The sequence below is a fragment of the Rhyacophila brunnea genome, unplaced genomic scaffold (genome assembly GCF_057557595.1).
Source record: "Rhyacophila brunnea isolate RB1 unplaced genomic scaffold, BYU_Rbru_1.0 scaffold_12, whole genome shotgun sequence".
In the NCBI taxonomy this organism is placed as follows: Eukaryota; Metazoa; Arthropoda; class Insecta; order Trichoptera; family Rhyacophilidae; genus Rhyacophila; species Rhyacophila brunnea.
This window is the reverse complement of record NW_028232774.1, coordinates 16,179,225-16,202,203: the sequence shown is the minus strand read 5'-3', so window position 1 is coordinate 16,202,203 and position 22,979 is coordinate 16,179,225. Positions and strand designations below refer to the sequence as shown.

The 22,979-nt window shown below is 28.0% G+C and overlaps 1 protein-coding gene across 1 annotated transcript in view; it reads left to right on the top strand.

Moving 5' to 3' along the window:
* LOC147077830 (synaptotagmin-10-like) overlaps positions 1-22,979 on the top strand; it is a 224,929-nt gene that overhangs the window by 54,601 nt on the left and 147,349 nt on the right. The window contains exons 2-4 of the mRNA XM_085940143.1: positions 5,468-5,591; positions 8,587-8,731; positions 12,897-13,040. Of these exons, the coding sequence (XP_085796269.1) occupies positions 5,524-5,591; positions 8,587-8,731; positions 12,897-13,040 (357 nt within the window). The 5' untranslated portion in view covers positions 5,468-5,523. The remainder of the gene's footprint in view (positions 1-5,467; positions 5,592-8,586; positions 8,732-12,896; positions 13,041-22,979) is intronic.

Genomic DNA, 22,979 nt, shown 5'->3' with positions numbered 1-22,979 from the left:
TAGTCATAGCTAAGTGGTAGTAAACGACTGATGTACGTAGCAGTAAATAATTAGTGACCGAGATAAGTGGAATATGCTAAGTGAAGCCTTCACCCAGCTTATGATGATGATGATAGATTATTAAATAAAATTTGTTATAAAGGCGTAAATCAACTTATAAAACTAATATTATTCCATCGGCGGCTCTCGTGATGCAGTGGATAAGGCGCTGGCCTTCCACCCGAGAGTTCTGGGTTCGTTTCCCGGTCACGACAAAAACATTTATGTGTTTTTGTCAAAGCCTGGGTGTTTGTGATTGTTCAAAATTACTAACAACCACCTTGTACGAAAAAGCAAGGACATGATAATTAATTATTCTAAAAAAAAAAATATTATCCTATCATAAAAAATATTTAAAATAAATATTTAAAATTATTTGAAATATGTATATTTCTGTAGGTATATATTACTATTTGCCATATCTTATTCCAGGATATATTTATTTTGAGTTTTAAGACTGTATTTTCATATATGTATGACATGCGGCAAAGTAAAATTTTGGATAGCAAAGTCAATAATTGAAAAAATATAATAAATCACACTGGAGAGAGATCAAAACTACATACTATAATATTTGGGTAGCAATTCAAAAAAGAAACTTTTATTTTCAAGGTAGAAGGGTAGTAAATGGGGTGATAATGTGTCGTCTATCGGTATATTCAAATATATGTCTACCTACATCGTTTATATTCTTAATGTCTAAAAACGTCAAATGGCCCAACCAATATCTTACATTCTATATACCTAATTTAAAACATTTTCCTACAAAACCTCAATAAAGCATCAGTGGTTTACCATTTAGCTACCGAAGTCAATACTCTTTACGATGAAATAATAATATTCAAACAATATAAAACAAAAGTTTGTTTTATTGGTGACCATATTTTGTTATTTTAAATCTAAGTATTAAGAATAGGGATTTCACTAAAACACTCCACCAAACCATACTTGCCCTGTACGTTGTGATATAAAGCATCAGTAATATTTTATGACTTAGAATGTCTCAGGAGCGGTTACCTAAGACTTATGTCTCCATGCTCTTATGGAGATATGAAGTATTGACTATGAAGAGAGATTAACAATAGGTATAGATCCACCAGTATAAACTTATACTGAGCAAGGGCACCACATGCTGACATTTGATATATCATTCAATACTTTTTATACTGTGATAAGCTTAGTTCTAAATTTGAACACATGACCATATTATGATAGTATATCTACGCTAATTTATTTCCAAGGCGGCGTCAGAATCTCTCCAAATTTTAGGTTTAACGTACTTGCACTTACATTTTTTTTTATTGTAATGACAAAATTTATGGAAGTAACTGGAATAAGATGGTTAATGGTTAAAATTAAATTTCTTAAAACATTTTGATGCGGAATCATTTATTTATAGTCAATAAAAAATTACATTTTTAAACTTAATAATAATATGCTATACGTTTGAATAAAAAAATGTTAATTTCAAAAAAACAATGTTCTAGTTTATAAAGTACCCCAATCATAAAGATATGTACAGTATGCACTTTGAGTTTCAAAATTCTAAATTATCTCTTTGGTATAACAATCTCTAAGCATGGCAAGTACGATGAAATATTACCCAAGTGGCTAAAAAAGCTAATGAAAAACGCAGACAAAATAATATACTGAAATATCCGTTTCTTTAATATTTCTTTCCTTAGTATATTTTCTTTGGTTCTTTCAGCGTTGAACACAAGATACCAATTAAGGTTTTTCAAACATGTTTTTTTGTATTGCAAAAAATATAAATGATGTATCTATTTCAGACCGTTCCAGGCTTCAACAGTTTTTTTTTTTATTTAAGTTATGTACATTTCCTGTAGAGACTTTTTTATACTTCAACGATTTTGTTTTAGTAAACAAAATCATCAGAAAAATAAAAACAAATACATCGATTAAAAATAACGTTTTTCGCATAACAGGAAGTTTTTAAAATGTGAATGAATGCCTAGTGGAAAATATGAAGCTTGCAATTTGAGATTTTTTTTGATTATTTATATTTAAAAATGTTTTAATTATTAAATACATATCTAAAAACGTTAAAAAAAAGAAAAAATCTTTAACGTCAAATATAAACTTGCAATTTTATATTTTTTTAAAAACGTTGTAAAATATGAATTTCAGGGAACACAGAATTATGGGAACTGAAATACCTAACGGGTGTGAAGTAACAGGCATCCAATCTCCAATGTAGAATAATATGGGATAAACTTAAACACATGTCATGAATACGCTTGTCCTTCGTTCTGACAACTAATCTCGGTTTATACACTGACGCTCATTCAATAATGGTATATTTGATGGTTGCAACAAACACTATTACACGTCATTAATGTGTCCATTTTCTCACACATTCACACACTCAACCATGCGTTAAAATGTAGTGTATTGGGAATTATATTTACTAATTTGTTCTGTGATGAATTTTTTAAAGAAACCTATCGTATTATTATTTAATGGTCATGTTTATAAAGTTTTCATTTATTTGTTGTTCATTTATAGTTTTTTTATGTTAATTTAAAAAAAAATTATCAAAAATTATAATGTGTATAACTTGAAATCATTTTTATTTATATCAAATCGTTTTTCAATATTGTGACCATACCAAAATTAGTGAATAAATAGTAAAATTCGTGGGATTAAAATATTACTTAGTTTTTCATATGCTTAATTTTTCTTGAACTCATTTCTTTTACGTGTTTTTTTTAACAAAAATGATAATAAAACAGTGAAATAGATGATAAAATACATTGAAATACGGTCCATAAAACCGTATTAATATTAAAAAAAAACAATTATTTTAATAGTGATAAATAAGCTAACTGCTTTATTTTACATTAGTATAATATTATGGTCATTTCTATAATGAATCCAATCTTTCACTGCCCTTCTGGGATTCTTCAGCTCACACATTTGACCCTGTTCAGGCATTACGATGTAAACTTTCAGGGACGATGTTATTAGGGGATATTTCTAGCTATCAGCAGAGCTTTTGGTTAGTCGTTAATGAGAACCGGTTAGTGAAATCTGCATAGTGCTCATTTCAGATTGTAAGGATTAATCAAATTTGTCCGATTTATATAACACATATGTCTCCGTCAGCACTTAGTAGTATAAACTGTGGCAAATTTCTATTCGCAAACAAAATTGTAATAATTTAATATAAATGCCACAACCCACCGCCCCCAGAACAAATTAATAAGATATAAATGTAAAAGCCAGTCGCCATTGATTTTGAGCCATTTTGTCATTTAGTTTTTAAACCGTACTCAGCGCAAGTATCCTAAAATATTGCCAATATTGAATGCGCGTTTCGTTTACATGACAAACTTTAATTTATATTATGATATAGATGTAATTAATAAAAATAACTTATTTTTATTTCATATTTCTTCACAATTAATACAACAATACCTTGTTACTACAATACCCCTATGGTAAAGTTTGCGTTCCCTGGCTCCACCATACACAAAAACCAATTATTGTACGTACTGTCACCTGGGGCCTTATGTTGTAACTTGTGGGTTGAAGTTTCCCGGCGACATGACATCATATGATATCATTGTGATGTACTACCGGAGTGAGTCAATAGTCTTCGAGAAATTAACACTAGTCTAATACTGGCGTTATTCATTGTCCCCATACACAAATAGGTGTCTCAGCATAATAATATCTATGATGAGCCATGTGCATTGGGCAGCTTGCTTTGATGCGTGTATTGAGCATACGTCACAATTACGTCATTTCGTTGGATGACTTCATGTCACAAGTTACAACATAGGGCTGCTGCAATTACAAAAGAAAATTTCTCATCTAGATGACACTAATATACGTATAATTGATGTTACATTATTTTACAATAAAATTACATTCAAAATTTCATTTAATATATCTTAATCAGGAATATCTATGAATTACTACATAATATGCTGTTATCTTAGAGATTTTTCATTTATGTAGTCTCTATAATATGACATCAGTCGAATGAAAACTTATTATTATTAACATTTCGACACTGATTATTGATTACGCATCACAGATGTTATTTATTTTATTTATTATCCTCTATATGACAACAAATAATGATATTAAGTTCCTGGAAACAAACTTAATTAACGTCAGAATGCCATAACTACCTGACGTCAATTTAAACTATACCGTAACGTAATGAATCTAAATTTAATTATCAAGTTATTCAATGGATAAACTGTGTTGACGTCAATTATTAAATTGATCGGTGAAGGTTTAATTAATTCGATACGAATTATTATCAGTTTCCTTCATTGTATTTATTGTACAATATATAATCACATAATTATTATTTTTAATTATATAATTAGAATTAAGGTTAAAATAAATATCAGCTGTTGACGCATAACTTTAATAACAGAACATTTTAGACCTTTCAGCTATTTCCAATAAAAACAATCTTTGTAAATCAATCACATTCATGTAGTTCACGGATCAATACGGAGGCTTATTAGGTCAGAAGTATTCAAAGAGTGCATCTCTGTACCCTGGGATCCCTTCGGATATTCGAAAAAAAATCAGATAACATTAATACAATGATATGTCACAATTATACATTGCTATGTTTCGATGCCTGTTTGCTTCAGACGATAATTAAATTTTAACAAAACATACAGTTCTTCCTTTATTGCATATATATTTCAAGTAGATTTTAGATGATTACACTTTCCTGATTCAATCTATCGAATAGTCAAATACCGATAAAACTATTGCTCACGCGTCATCGAAAAATAGCAGTATTAAGCCATCTTGTGAGATCGCAATAATAGGACACCTATAATAAAAAAAACAATATCGTTACGGTTTTTAATAGTGAGACTGTAATTGATTGGTGAAATGATTGTGATGGTGTAATATGTGGATTCTGGGGGCGGTTACATGGGACTTAGTCCAGGCCCTAACTTTATCGATGTTCAGCGGTCTGTCTGAAGATGGTCTCTGGTGCATGCTCTCACGTCCTAGTAGGCACTCGCATTATACACTTTTGATGAATAATATGATAAATTAGAAGACACCCTGTGGCGTTAACATGGTCACAGGTGGTTTGATTAATGGAGTTTACACAGAGACTCGAACAGAATTATGGTTTCCACGATGATATTTGAATCAGTTTGTATACGCTTGGAATAACTCGTTAAACGACAGTCTAGCTGTAACAAGCCTACATTAGCACGTTGTTTTGGGATAACAGAATGTTATTCGGTTGATTAATGACCGGTAACTACTGGTCGCCTGGATTTTCGACGATAACTGGGGGTTTGAGGTAGGAGGGATAAAAGCGACCATAATAATATATTGATTTAATAGAATGCTTTAAAATACCTATTTTAAATATTATTTGCAAATATAATATAAGGAATGTATTTTGTTACAGGCGCTTGGTACGGCTGGGTAGTGTACCAAGCTGCTGGTGGAGTGTCCCTCGTGGCGATGGCTTTGGTCTTGCTGGCTGCTGTTAGTTACCATTGCACCAATACCTGGAGGTGGATTCGAGGACGGTAAGTTTCACTATTATTTTAATCTTAACTGACACATTTCCTTTAATTTTTTAACGCACTCATTCGTATATATATAAAAAAATATTAATACCATCGACCGAAGGTACTTGATGGAATTTGAATTTAAATTCTAATGTATTTAAGATGGAAATTACAAAACATAAATCCACTAGAATATAAAAAATGTCCATAAGTAGGTGGGTACTAAAACAGCACTCACCAATAGTTAAGGAATGTGTAAGGGATATTTTCTGACATGTTAAATGTAACCATTCCAAATTCAAAACGCATTATTCTGAAATCGACTCAGTTTACACAATATTTATAAAAAACAAAAGAAGATAGCAAGTATTATCTCTTGCATACTATCTACTCATTTTAAAAAAGATTATCTTCTGTTACTTATATAGAAACTATGTTTATATGAAAATTTATTCTATAATGTCCAAATTAGGTATATAGTTACATACTATCTTTTTTTGCAATTTTTCACACACTTGGTAGATAATAGTTTTTTTAATAAACATGTAAATCTATCGTGAAATTATGTATTTGGCTATGTAATTATCTGGTTATGATTATTCAGACTATAATCTTAATTAGACAAAAAGCGACTTCCAAACAAACTTGTAGAATTCAATGTTCTGTAATTATATTTTTAACTAAATTCTGATCATTTTTTATGAAATAAAATTGTACAGTGGGTTCACACCTCGATATTAATTTTATTTTTTGCGATAATTATAATATACGAGAAAATAATTATTAAAAATTATTTTCTCGTGCATTAACTAAACATAGGTTTTTATTATGTCATATGTTGAGTAGATATCATATCATTACATTGATGCATACCTCGTTTTTCACAAAATACGAGTATTTTGGCAATTTAGAAACTTTTAGTTTTCAGAACATTGTAAAAAGTTCACAAAAAATTTACTGGGAATAAAAAACTAAGTTAAGTATATTTTAAATCCAAGATTTAGCCTTTCTTACATTTTGTATGGTTTCTCAATTATATAGAAATGAATAATAAGAAAGTTTTTCTTCAATAACATATCTAATTGACTGTAAAATCAAATTATTAAAAAAATCTTAAGGAAACACTCCAATCTGTAGTAATAAAAGTTATCTGTTATAAAAAAAATTGGCAATATACACCATAATTGTTCTGTAATATGAGAATAACTATTAATTTTCTTTAATATCGCAGTTGTTAAATAATAATTATTTGAATACGCGAATCTATGCTCGCATATTATAGTCACCTGTGCTATTATTTTTTCAGTACAGTCATAAATACTATACTTTTAATTTCACAAAATACCTAGCTGTCAACTTCAATTCGCTAAAACTGTTAATAAAAAGAAAAATAAAATAAGTTTAATCAAATGCTATATAACTTAATTCTAACAGTGGGCTCTTTTCTTTTAGATTATTTCGAGCAAATAGTTTTTCTATCAGTCGGAAAACTGAATTATTTTCTTTTTCGCGTAAACAAAACATAAATACATATGTTGTATTATGATATATTATGAGTTCTTATTCCCATTTTTATTTTTATTACTGTAATAAATGTAATATGAAATATTTTTTTTTATTTTCTTCTCATTTTAAAATATATAAACTCTATTTATAGGTAGGTAGGTACTTAAAAATATAATTTGAATTTCATATTTTCACGTGCATAAACGTTTCATGTGTTACATTTTTTGTTACGCAGAACTGCATACTTAATTATGTTCTGCACGTTTGAGACATCCATATTTTAAGACAAAGGCCTAATAAAATGTACCCTCATAAAACATCAGCCAGTCTTCATATGAATAAATTTTATGATGCGAGAGTATGTTAGCCTAACTTTTTCATTTATTGGCTAACCCAAGGTTTAAAGAACCCATAGAAAGCATCTAAGATAGCTTTATATTTATTATTCTATTAAGACTTCATATATTTTTTTACCATTTTTTTTGCCTAAGTAGCATTACATTAGCATTCAAATAATTCATGAAAAGGTATACCTTTACTTATTCAACCACGCCCCATTGTACCGAATAGAGTATTATTTTAATTTAAAAATTTTGTCAACATTATACACTACCAAATGTGACTGTACGTTATTCAGTCAGATTTTTGCCTTTGGCATCCGTAAATTTTATGATAATTATATTATGCTTACATAAGATTGATGACATAAGGACGATATTTTATAGTTTCTTGATATAGTATCTAATTACCACACTTTGTGTGCCACGACAAAATCACTTTAGAACTGTGATAGTGTCATTTGAAAGTAACAATACTAATACCTGAATGAGTCGCTTACACTGCCATAAGAGTCTGATACCATTTTACTTTATTATGATTTTTGTGTTCACCTTCAACCCTGATTTTGTATAGAAAATGTGATTTTCTTTATTTAGTCTAATTGAATTTAGACAAGTTCAATAAAGATAAAATCCATAATTTATACTTTCCATATATAATTGAATTAATAATTAGTTACGGGAAGGGTTACTCGATTTTATGACACTTTAAAAAAATATCTATTAATTGTTTACTGAATTATAAAGAATACATCATTTATCATTGAATGACATCATTCACTTAGCACCTTCACATTTTAAATAGAACGAAGTTATCGATTTACTTGATATAATAATTGTATTTTACAAAACTACAGAAATAAGCAATTTGTTTCTGTTTAAATACTCAACATACATAAAGAGGCAGAAACTTCTCTCTCTCCCACTACAGTAGCCATTTTGAAAAAAATATAAGTACCAAAATAACCATAATAAGTACCATAACCACTAAAGAAACCGTATTAACACCTCTATCATTATCATAAAATAACCAAAGTAGGTATCAACTATTAGGCCAATCTATATTATATTCTAACCTCTTAAATTTATATTTTTTTATTTGAGTAATAATAATCTATTTGACAAAAAATATTTTATTGCGTGTTTTTGACATTTTCGTATATTTACAGTTCACGCCGATCATCTGAAGAGAGTCAATGTGACTCACTGTCTCGCCAAGCTGCTATAAGAATCAGCCATTCCTTACCCGATCTTCAAACTGAACCTCTCAAGCAAGAATATGTGCAGGAACATAAAGAAAATAGTACCAAAAAGGTAAATGTCAATTTTTTATACTAATAAAAGGTTGGGGTTTTATTAGTTTGCCCTATTTACATACAAAATATCTACAATACTACGTTATTATAAAATTGTTTTTCATCGATTTTTATAAGAAATCTAAAGAAGGGATATCAACTATATTATATAAATGGTAAAGACAATTTTATTTTACGTTTCTAGTACAATCTACACATTAATAATATAAAGTATCAATCAAAAATAATCATATTAATATGTTGTGTATTATTCAGTGTATGAATGTTAGCGCTATTTAAAGTACCTACGTCTAATTTTTCAGCAAAATTCAATATCCAATCTCTGGTTGTAACTGACATAGTAAACTTTCACCTTCTTTATAAGTACTTCAAAACTTTCTAAATGGATCTCTTTTTAATAACTCTAGAGTAGCAATGAAATTTAGTAGTATACCTCAATATATTATGGCTTGAAAATGGCTTTTGCTATGATTCCAAAACATGTTAGAAAGAACAAAACATTTTGACAATAAAAAACTAAATAGAACAACAAACAACCGAGAAAGTCCTAATTAATAAGCTGTGTTATATTTAAAAATTCTCACAGATTTTCTCAGTGTAGTAAAATAAAATTCTTGTTACCTACTTAATATAACATTTATATTAATAGTAATTACGTTTATGCTTTTTATATTCAATTGCCTTAAATTAACTATTATACTATTAATTTATATTTATCAGATTTCAATATTTAAAAAGTCAAAGAATTTTAAATCTGTAATAAATTATTTTGTGGTTTTTTAAGCCAAATAATATAAAATATATCTTTTTTAAAGCTACAAAGGTTATATTATATACACTGTTTTTACATGCACGTAAGATTAATGACATAAAAAAATATAAAATACAAAGTATTAATAATGGGTAGGTGCATTATACTACATGTTAGCTTCAACCATGTCGTATTATAATATTTATATTAGCAGGTTACGTCCTCTCAGAAATATACACAATTATACTTTGATGTTTGACTGAGCTAAAAACATCCAAAGATTAATTGATAATGAACTTTTACTACATACATTGTCAATGAGCGTTTGTCTTTGACTATCATCAAGCGGACATTGCCAAACATCTGTAGAAATAAAATAATATATTAATTGACCAAAAAATTGCAAAAAATGCTATTAAAAATTCTCATAGTTATGTAAAGTATTCAAGATACTCGTATTTTTCAAATACTTAGTCATATTAAAATCACTTAATTAACATTGAAGATATCCTTTTGACATAAAAGATTGATAAAATATTAGGTGCGTTGCAAAATCTCTTTTAAAATATTTTTCCTTTGAAAAACGCAGAAAATATGGACTGAAGAGTAATTAGAGATTCTGGAAACTTTCTCTGTAGATCTTTTTAATCATCTTTTTAAGTCCTTCTAAAGTGTGTTTGCATTAATTATCAATAAAATTATTATTCCACCGTAATCACGATATTTTTTTACGTTTACAACATGTAATCCATTGAATGCCGATGGAAAATTTATTTAAATATATACGTCATTATAAAGACAATACTTTGTTTTGAACAAAGGAAAAAAAAAACTACAAGTTTTTAGGTATTAAATCCACTAGTCAATTAAATGTTACAATACACCATTTTGATTATTCCATCAACCTTAAAAGTATCGTAATAGATTTTTGGGTTTTCACCCCGTATTCTTTCTTTTTCTTTTTTCGACGTTTTGACCATTCTCAAGAGATTCTACAGTTCAAATAAGATAACTAACAACTGTGAAAGTCTCAAACATTATATAACCGTAAAAGTAATTTGATTTACTTTTATAATATCATTCAAAATAATTCATAAATAACGTTCACTCTACTATTTAAATTTTTGAAATAAAATAGCACTTGTTTATATTTTAATTTACAGGTATTTCATTAAAAAAAATCACGTAAAACTCAGTGAAATGTAGGGATATTATTAATAATATTTTATACGATAAATTCCATTGTAAATACATATTACGAAATGTAAAATATTTCACAATTTTTATAAATCCTGATAATAATATGAAATTTTAACTAACATATTATTTCTTTTGACAATCTTCGAAACTAATAATATCATGTGGGCATGTAGTTGATGAAAAATAGTATTGAACCTGGGACTTGCGATATTATTCAATTCAATTCAATTCATTTATTTTACATATTGTGGACATTACAAATTATAAGTTTAAGACGTTCACAACATGACATTTAAAAACAACGAAATATTATTAAAACAATATTAGGTACATGATAAAAGAGATAGATTCTACAGTAATACACATAAGGCGCTCAGCCATCGTCTGCTTAACCTGACCTAACATATACTTTATGATAAACGCCAGTTCAATTAATACATTATTTTTATGTCGTAATTTTAATTTTATAATAATGATTTTATTCTTAAATTTTTCTTAATATGCGCATATTTTTATTCTAGATAAAAAAAATACTCATTTTTTGAATCCAAATTTTTTTTTAAATAATAAATCACAAAGCTAAGATGTAGTTTTATTTACCAAAACTTACAAACGCTTTTTGCTATGTCAAACAATTGTCTATAAATCGAGGAATGGTAAATAAAGCTTAAAAATAATTATTTTTATTTTGTAGCAGTTCATAGGAAATAATAAATCTTCTTGTTTACAACAAGAATACAGCTTTTATTTTGGCATTTTAGTATTAATTAATAAGTATTACGAAGAAATTCAAGCTCAGCCTAATTGCACACCTCATTTTTAAGCTTTGTAAATCAAGGAGCAAGCTTTATTTTCAGTTAAGTATGCCACGATGATAAACTGCCCTCTCTGGTTTCAGTAACGCGAGACTTCGTTCGTGAATCTTCGGGGACTTCCTTTATATTTCCGGAGACACACGAACTATAATGATTCGTGATCCCTTAACCTTCAACTACATTATAATGTCAAGCTTTTACATACAATTTTAAAGTAAACAGTCGAACAGAAAAAAAGCTTTCGGTCTGAACTCTGAGGTTCCTTCTCTATGATTATGAGCTTAATAATCAATTATGGATGAGACGTAATGTATCCATCTATGAAATCATAGATCACGGGTTTGAATCATATGTCTGACAAATATATATGTTGTTTTTCATTGTGTATTCGGATTCGAATCGTGGAAGTAATAGGCGTGGCAAATGGTTAACTTAATTGATCGTAAAATGTTATGGAACTTTTTCAGTTGGTGACCAAGATTGACATTGAATTGCAAAGCGGATTAAAATCAACACTATTAAAAAATATGATAGTTTTTTCGTATTATCTTTTATTATGTCATACCAAGTTTGATAAATTGACCAATTTAAGATAGTTTATTACATTTAACACTAAAATAAAACAATTGATAAGTTAACGTAAAAAAGTAAATTACTTCGTTTGTGTTTAAACAAAGCATAATATTATGAGCTTTTACAATGTGCATGTTATAACAGATTTTTTTATGAAGAATACCAATCGCCTAATTATTTAGTTTTTCCATGCATTGAATCAAATATATTTTGAAAAAGACATGTATTTTTTAAGTAGCTGCAAGTTTTAACCTATGTCCCAAGGCTTTGTTTTTATTTTAGATATTAGTAGGCTAATAAATAAAAAAATGCTCTTTTTTATTATATAATAATAAAACAGCTTTATATAGACAGTTAAAAATACATAAGTAATAATAAATTTTATTCAAGTATTACTTATTTTAATTCGTCACGCTTCAGCATTGGAGCGGATAAACACAAAGTCGCCCCACTTCTCTCTGTCCATTACCACAACCCGCACCTGCCTCCGTATAAGACAAATAAACAAAATATATTTATTATTATCAATATTTTTTTAAGATTTGTGTCCAATATAAATGTTGAAAATCATTAAATCGATCTTCACTTTTGAGAACGTAGATCGGAACAATGAGGTCGTATGTATTTGAATGCGATCTCGTTATCTTTGTGGACGTATCCTTCATATTTTTTTTATCACGTATCACTTGTCCAAAATTCTTCAATTTTCTGCATTTATGTGACAGCTATAACAAGTTTATGTCTCTCTCTAATACCGTGTCATTTCTTATATTGTCTGATATTTAAAGTATACATATTAATAAAATAATGTTTTTTTTTAGCAGGTACTTCGGCAAACAACTCTTCCTATAGTTCCAACACGCCATCAGACTTTCCAGCGTCAGCTCTCTCACCGACTGGACGTTCCCTCGATCCAGTTCAGCATCTGCAGCTTAGAACGACAGGACTCTTCAATTGGTCTTATCAAGGTTAGAAAAAACTTAATTTGTTCCTAGTCAATAATAAATTATTATCCTACTTCAAAATTGAAATAATTTTATTTCGTCTTTCGTTTATAACCCTTTTTTAAAAACACGTGATGGTTTCAATATATTTATTTATATGATTTAGCAATCCTCAATTTAATTTAATATTTCAATTATGTTTATAGTTATAGCCAATTAAAATGATGATAAATCACAGAAATTGTTATTTAATTCGTTGACACGTTCAAAAAGTTTTCAACTTAATTGTTTATTGACTTACATCACAGCTGGAATTTGTCACACTTTAAATAATTAAATAGAGTATCCAGTATCCAATCCATTATTTAATATTGTCAGATATATTTTAAGAATACCTTTAAAAATTGCGGCGAATTTCAATGTAACAGTGAGTTTTTTTTAAACTAGTTTATTAAGAATATTTTTTTTAAAGAATAGTTTATATAATATTTTAGGCAGACATACATTGAAAATGCATTACGCTTTACAAGACTTACTCATTAGAGTTGTAAGAACGATTAATTTTCCTAGCTACAATTCAATTACACAACATTAATATTACTAAGTAAATAATTTTGGCAATTAATTAAGTAATTCAATATGTTAAGGAGAAAGCTATTAACTAATAAATTTAAAATTATTTCAAAATACCACCATACTGCAGAGATTGGCTTTATATTCAAGCGTAAATGGTAATTTATCTTGTTGCCATTAATTTTTGTCATATATTTTCAAATTTTTGGATCAAACAATATTAAAGTAATCACTTCTATTTCCTTTACTAACCACCATGTCTCCGTACTTTTTAAAGTATTATAATGTTGCATAACAACCGATAAGTTCTCTTCAAAACTGTGTTATGAGCGTAAAAGGAAAAACTTTCCAAAGCCTTGATCGCGAATGGCATACACTTAAATGTTCAAGATTCATATGTCGATTTTTACTTTTTTTACCAAGTTGGATCATAAAAATATCACGTCGGGGAGGTAGTATTAACGGCCACATGCTCGTCGTAGGTCAAAATTGAGTTTTTATTGTATTTTCAAACCATGATCCTGGACACTCCTTAAACGTTCTAGATAATTTATTTATATATTTTTAAAGCCTTATTATCCTTTATATTTATTTTAAACATTTGATGACTGCATAAAGTACTTTTGTTACATAAAATAGTATTCTTTTAAACCTCTCGCTCTAATGTTTTAGAATAAAGTCATATTTCGGTACATGAATGTGCAGTGGTGTTAAGATTTTTTACATTTATTAATTTTTAAACGCATTTATCAAACCATTAGTATAATTTATGACGAGATATTTTAGTAAAATATTTACGATAAAAAGTTATATTGATAATCTCTGTGATCCCAAATTTGACAAGAATTAGGCATTTTATTATTCAAAAAATCGGCAAAATGAACACATTTGAAGATTATTCTAAAGATACTTATTATAAGCTATGTTTTTGACCATTCAAGTGTGATAAACCTCTTATGAATAATGATTGCTTTATAATAATTATTGACCTAAGAATAAGGTAGTTTTTTTTTAAATACCCCATTTCTTTTGTCATTTCCCAGTGGTTAAGCTACAACATATGGCCGTAGCTATAAATTGACAAACTATAATTGAAGTAGGGAGTAAAATGATATTGACGCACGTGTTTGAATGTTACATTCTTTAAATCTTGTGAATTATTCGTTGAATAAAAGAAATAGTTAATTATAAATTATTAGCAAGTGCAAGTAAGTTACATCATAAAAAATATTGGAGAAATCCACGACGTCGGTTAGTAATCGAAGTAATAGATACCTACTTTGATTTAAGAAACAAAAATCGATTGCCAAAGTAGCTTGATTTGGAAGAGCGCTGATGAGTAGGTATTAAAATTGACCAATAGTTGAAATTTGTCGCAATTAGAATGTCACGCCGTAGCATATTGGTAAATGTGACGGATGGAGCGTAAACTCGGGAGATACAGGGTTTGATTCCCCGTCGAGGTGGCTTACTTTTTTCAAAAAAGATTTTTTCTATTGGTTATAATATACTCTCGCAAAGTGTTTTTCAAAATTATGTATTTTTATATTATTAGTTTTACGAGTAACCACTAGGTCATTTGAATATCGGAAAAGCCTATATGAATAAAATAAAACCTCAGCTTTAAGATAATACAATCTAAATAATTATCAGTAGTATCATCTTCATTTCGTTAAAGATTTTTTTTCAAAAAAATAGTTAGTCATTTTTTAACGAAATATATCAATGCTCTGACACATATTAAAAAATAACACGTGAATTTGATAGACAAATAATTTTCCCATACCAGAAGCAAAAATTATACCACTCGTCTACCGTGGGTGATTAAAATCACGTTTTGTCTTTTCGATTACATAAAATAATAATATTTCCTCGTGGAGTACAACAAAACTCCGTCAACAAATAAAGTAGCGTCGTTAGTTTCTAAACCTCTGGGATATCAAGTTAGCTTTTGAATATTCTCTAAACTTCATACAATCTGAAATGTACACAAGCCATGTAAACATATGGTTAATAGATGTATTTTTAGGATACCCAACTACTCTATATATCTAATAAAATATATTTCCTCTTTTTAGAAATATATTTCTTTGTAAAATAATAAATTGTTTTAAGTATTAAAATTTGAAATTGACTTTCATGTGACATGTCATAATGTTTCATGATTTTTACGATCACGCAAATTTTCTTTTTTTTTTAAATTGTATTCAACCATAATATTTTCAGATTTTTTTCATATTCGTACAGTTTAAGAAAATACAACAAAATAAATTATGAATTCTCACTAATCTACTTATGAAAACGTTTACAGTGAAATAATATTTTGAATATAATTTTGTTAAAAATAATTTAGTTTTTCAAAACTGCGTCAGTTTTTACTATTTGAGTCGTTTTCAGACCAAAAACTAAAAGAAACTAATAGTCATTATACGAGTTACTATCATTAATTTTATCTATCTATCTCATAATGAGAAAAAAAATAATGATAATACTGAAACAAATCTGTGTAAGCTTTGATTTATCATGAGGAAAATTGTGTACACTTTCAGATCAGTGAGATTGTAACATTTAAATTGGAAACTCACATGACAAGTAGATTTTTGTCTAGATTAAGAATGTCCATTAATGTATGGTGGTAGTATATAGAAAGTTTATCACCTTAAATTAAAAACAAAAAAAAAACTACCCTCACTTTGGGTAATCCATGGAAATAACATCCAAAAGAATCAAAGGTACCATTTTGCCAGACAATAAAACTAAAGGTACTCTTTCAACTCAAGAAATAGTTATCTTAGCAGATGTCGTTTATAAAATAATCCATGTCTAATGTCAGTGTAAGATGGATAATGAAAACAGTGATACCATTTGATAAATAAATATACCAGGTGTCAATGTTACCAAGATAATTTAGAGCGGCTTGGTAGGAATCCAGCATATTTTACGAATATATTATGACCAAATCCAATATTTAAGCAATATTTTTATCAATATTAAACTATTAATATTGGTAATAATATTATGTATTTGTTTAATCAAAAATATATAATTAAAATCATGTAAATTAACCCATTTTAGCATATGAATTTGAAAGAACTACTTTAATCAAACATTCAACTTGGTACAAATTAATCCATAGAATTGGTATTGTACTATATTATAAAAAAAATCCAATATAAAACTTACATCATCCACAAATTAGATGAATTTGATGTTACATTTTCTAGATAATCAATCTCAAACCAATTACTAATGCATTATATAGAAAGCCTATCAGGGAATTATACTAAATCCACTTACGGCACGACTAAGTTGAATCCCTTTAGGATATATTCAATAAGCTATCGGTAGACTCTCTTCTGAAGATATAATATCTAATTCAATTAAAAAGTTCTGCTTCGTTACACGCTGTTCGGCCATTATTGATTAGCCTTGCTGAGCTTTATCACAGGCGCTAATGACGTCAACCGCCTGTCATATTTCGCGACAAATCTAAATCAGTTCACGAAGATTAATGATTTAAAAATATATTTAAAAAAAAAAAAAAAAAAAAATTAACCAGATGTTTTTTTAAATACGTACAAGATAATGTGACCTTTTGAAATATTAGTAGGTCACCTCTGAAACAGCTTTTAGAAATTTTAGTAATTACTTATTAATTATTACTTAATGGTGGATTTTATTGATTATTTTATTTTTCTATTGTTGCGTATACTATTAATATTATCAACCATACCTACTAGAGGCATTAAACAAGTTAGCTCCGACTAGATACTTTCTGCTCCTGCGCATGGGAAGAAATCCCATATACACACTTTAATTGAAAAACCGTGCCCACCACTTTAACTGCAATGTATTATGACTTTTAATTATCTGGCCTAACCTTCACTCGGGTCATTTCTTTTACTGTGGTGGAACCGCGACCCTCCAAAAATGTAACCATTATAATATTACCGGTATAATGTTTATAACATATTAATGTTACAATAAGTTTTCTCCGGTTAGTATGATTTCTTTATTACAAATTAACAAACACGTAAACTATTTAATTTTTATTTTCACACAATTTTTAATTTATTTCAAGACTGGTTTCGTCACTTTCAATTGTTATTTAATTTTCTAATTTGTTTATAACTCTGAATTGTTATTGTTTGTAAGCGGGAATTTTTTTCCCAGATCACTTATTTGACATGCCTATAACTTTTGCTGCTATCATTTTTTCCCTTCAAATGCAACCCATCCCGATAAAAAAGCATAATATGATGGTTTCAAGATTTTCAAGGAGTACCGGTGAAAAAGATATAATAATAACATTTTGCAAGACTACGTTTAAAAATAATCGAAATAAATTATTATTAAAACCTCTTTTTATAATGTTTTCTATAATATTAATTGAATTTCCACATTATTTTTGTTTAACTGGATATTTCAATATTATAATGTGATTTATTTTTTGCTATTCGAATAAATTGCTTCAATGATATGTGGTACTTAATATGTAAATCAAATAATTTTGAATCAAAAATAAAATATTTTAACTTTATAATAAAATTATTTTTCTTCAAATATATAAAATAAATTGTGCCAAATTTTTTTCTGTAGTATTGTCTGTTTTATTTTAGTACATTTAATATCCGGTTTCTAGCAATTTACGTCTGAAATATTTATAAGGTTTGTTAAAACTGTTAAAACGACGTAAATTTTAAACCAAAATAAAACTAACTCTGATTTGGAATACAAATTATTTAAATTGAAAAGTCAATATATTTTAACACATTCAGTTGTAAGTTCAAATGCATAGCAATCGTGACTATTAAGTTGCAGATTTAAGTGTGCGTTATATTTATAAACATATTGTCTTCAGTGTCCAAGCCAAGATCGACGCAATTAGTGTGCGATATTTTATTTTGGAAAATTAGCGCGTGTCCATTGTGCATGTAAGCTCAAAATATACGGTCGCTTGTTGCTGATATTTGTCGGTTTTATTGTCTAAAACATTGTCATTTTTTTTAAGTTTTTTTATTGTTAACATAAATTCAAATGATATCACTGCGAATATAACCATTAACAGTTTAATAGAAAAGATGAAAGAACACGTAAGCGCCCTTGTATTAACCCCAATTCACATTTTCATTCTATATATTATGTATTCACATATTTTTCAGTCTCTTGGAAAACCTAAAATCAAGATATTTCTGTATAATAAAATCTTATTGTTAATCTATATTTCTACACATTAGCATAAAAATGTACAGTTATGAGTAATGTTATCAAAACAAGGTAAGAAGAAAATAATCAAAAATTCCTACATCGGGATTGTTGAAACAAATACACTCTATTGAATATTCTCTTACATTTTAGGCAACCCCTATTCCAAAAATAGTTACGAATTTTAGCGAAAAAATCCCTGCAAGGTTAAAACAACATTAATGATATCAAAACTATCTCTCGAGAACCGAATCACAGAGTGTAGGCGCCATTTCGCCTAATGATTTTAGTCATTTTTAAATTTTCTTTCATATTATATTGCATATCCATTTCAGACTAGTAATTACTTACACCAAATTTTCAATCAATTTAAATATTAAAGATTTTAAAAATCAGGATATGATTCAATATTTTTTCAAAATTTGTAGCCGTTTATCAAAAGATATTTGAATATCGCAAAAGACATTTTATATGTATATTTTATGATAGACTTTGCTAAACCAAAAATAATCCTTAACAATGGAATTAAAATTCAACAGGTTAACAACCACGTCTATTGTAGTCAACAAATGTCAATTGACGGTGGTACTAACGACAAAATGCACGCAAAACCAATTGGCATACAGTGCATTTGGGCGCCTGAATAGTATCTTCAAAAATAACCTCCCATTTCATCGTAAGTGTAAAGGGTCCAACTAATGCGAGCTGGGAACGCTCACGTGTGCATGTGAAACATGTTTTTAATGTAAGAGAAATCCAAAAATTACAAGTACCCTAATGTGCCATGGAAAGTGCATGTAGGCCAGGACAAAACACAAAAATATCACAAAATAAATCAATGGATAAAGAACCAGACATAAGTGCGCAATTTTATTGAGGTCGCTAAGCAGATAAAATGACAATGAGGTGAATATGTCGCTCAACGAGTGGACAGTCGTTTGAAAAATGCTGTCAAACAGTGGTACCCAAATGGTATTAAAACCCGCTGGATAGGAAAACCCATACAGTTTGGTAGATTACGTGACAGCGAAGAACTATGTCCGAGAAGAATGAGTAGAGCTACGGGGAGGCCTTTATTCAGCAGTGGATTGACCCCAGCTGATGAGCATGATAAATAATTGTCATATAATATGACAATTAATGTGAAGTTAAAATAACATGAGAATTTATTTTATTGTTTTATGTCTAAACTCATTATTATTTTTTCTACCTACCACGCGTCATTTTTTTTCATCATCAATAATTTACAAGTGACTTTTTATAATCTTACTTTCAATTAATTATACCATGGTAATAATAAATTATTAATATATGACTTGATAAATTAAGGTATGAACGGATTAAATTTACTTTTTCTGTGAACATATAATGCATATTCCTCAATTGATTTTACATGATCAATATTGCAGAAAAGCCTATACTTGCTTGCATTTCTGCTAAAAGTTCATTTTTTAACCTAATATTTTATGAGTTATTCAGCTACTACTGGAATCTTTATATGAAACGTAGTGTTTCCAAGCAACATAAAATAGTATAAATAATTTGTGTTTTCCTAGAACCTGTTAAGGATACCGGGGGCGTATAGCAACATGGTGGTTGCTTAGCAACGCTTTGTGCTAAAAATAGCGTTAACAAAATTCACGATGTAATAATTTCGAATAGGTGCCTGTAATATTAACTTATTTAAAAACGAAACCCTGTAAGTTAACTCCGGTTAAATTGGCTTCATAGTAACCAAAAGTTAAGCAATATATTATTTCACGCATATTTATTTTCACGTATTTTATAACCATTTATAATAATTATTACTTTATATTTTAACTCGTTGAAACTAACACAAAGAAAATGGTTGATAATAATAAATAAGTTTTTGTAGGTATTTAATTTTAAAATTAATATATAATACCACATTTACTGACTTTATTGCGTAGAAGTTTAGTTAAGAGTTAATTGATTGATTGTTAGCCAGTCATTCAATCTATTAGGTCGTTATTTGAATCAAATACGGGTAAAAAATAACAAATAAATTTTCTAGATGTGTGATTCGAAACATGGCTATAAAGTATAAATAAGTTCTGTCCAATGACGTCTGTTTTTTTGCTGCGCTAATAGAGACGTTCTCGCAAACGAGAATCGTACATTCCCCACCATCAGTTTGGGCAAACCCGATATAAAATCTCATTGATTGAAAACTACTCTAAACTAATCAGTCGATATATCATTGGCTCCATACCATTTAATATCAATACGATGACGAATGAATGACTTAGAATACTTGTCAAACTGTCAGAAAATGTTTATGCATCAAATATGTATGAATTTAACTGAAGGCCTATCCTATATGGTAAATCAATCGTTATATCGATGGTCTGTCATCTAAACTTTAATAATTAAGTTTTTTGTGTTGATAGTACAATATTATATTATATAATGTATCACCTGTAGCATTTTAAGCCAAATTATTTGTAGATGGTGTAATATTACATAAGCTTATTCATTATTACTTATATTTTTTTTATCAGAATAGTTAATTATATTATTATGATGTTTATAGTTACATACAGAGGTTAAATAAATGTGTAGTTTTATTCTGAAGGTAGTTTAATAAAACTGATATTATCACTTTCATCGCTGTGAGTAGCTCATCTATCTTCTAAGAATAACATATTTCATTTCTGTATTTTTTTATATTTCTTTGTAAGAGCTCAAATAAGCCTCGCAAGATTGTATATTGGATACAGTTCCTTTAGCTCATTTTACGTAAATTACACCATATTTTGTAGGATGAAGAATATACATGCCAAATTATGATATAAACTTTTTTCTATTTTTACAAAGTATATCATATAAAAATCTTCATTTGTCTTTGTTTCTGACTAAAGGGTGAACATTATTATTGTATTTAATAAACATTATACACACTACTATAACAGTTGAGTTGAACTATAAACTAAAATTTTAGTCCCATCGGATAGTATGCATATAATATATTTTTTTAAATCAAATTTTGTACTTGGATTTAAGGCTTTATGTTTTTTAATATTATATCATTCTTCACTTCAACTTATACCACCTACATAGCAGTTTAAAGTTTTTTTTGTAATATACCCACTTGTATTTTCCACATTGTAAAATATTCACAATTAATAGTAAAAAGTCATGTGGTAACTGGTTAAACATTATTTTTTATAGAAAATAGATGTATGCTTAATAAATGCTAAATATAATGTTTCTTCCTATTTATTTATTTATACAATTTTATTTTGATTTCAAATTACAAGATGTTTTTCTAATCCATGAAAATTTCATCTATAGGAATTTGAGTTAAACTATTATCAAAAAAATGATAAAATTTCCTTTTTATTACAATCTACTATTTTTCTGAATTATTGCTTTGCATATTTACTTTACTCGTTTTAGTACGAGTATTAAGCATTAATAATTACTATAATAGAGATTATAATAAAATATGTGAGTAGTATTAATATTAAAACATAAAATCAGAGAATGTACAAGATATTTTACACTAAGCGAACATAATGCTATTTATTTTTTGGCGATATAGTGTAACAATATTAAAATAACTAATAATTGTACAAATGACAAAAGAAAAATCAATTAGTACCATATAAAAAGTACATACTAATTTATTTCACTAGTATGAATTCTACAAAAACAAAATACACTATTATAATAAAATTGTATTTAGGATTTAGTCAACAATTACGTATTACTCTTATACGTATAATAATGATGACAAATATTCGCAATAGTTCTTATTAGATCTGTTAGGAATATAACCACATTACTACTTTTTCTATAGGCTTACACTACATCAAAGACATAGTGAAAACAGATATTATAATCATCGCCAGAAGAGAAACGACTTCACCACCACAGCACTAAAATTAATTTATACCTCGTAAACACCAATTCAATTAATAGAAAATAGTTTCACCCAGAGCTTTAAATTAGTCAAGTGTATTTTTATGAAGGGTGTGGAAACATTAAATAATTATATTATTTATGAAATAATTTTATCAAAATTCAAAATGTATAATTGTAAACGTTACGTAAACTCGGCGAAAGGGTTAATTTCATATTGTTTTTCTGGTTGCCATTTCAGTTGTTTTACACAAACAGTTAATGTTTATTTTAGACTCCATTATTTGTTCATTTTATTAC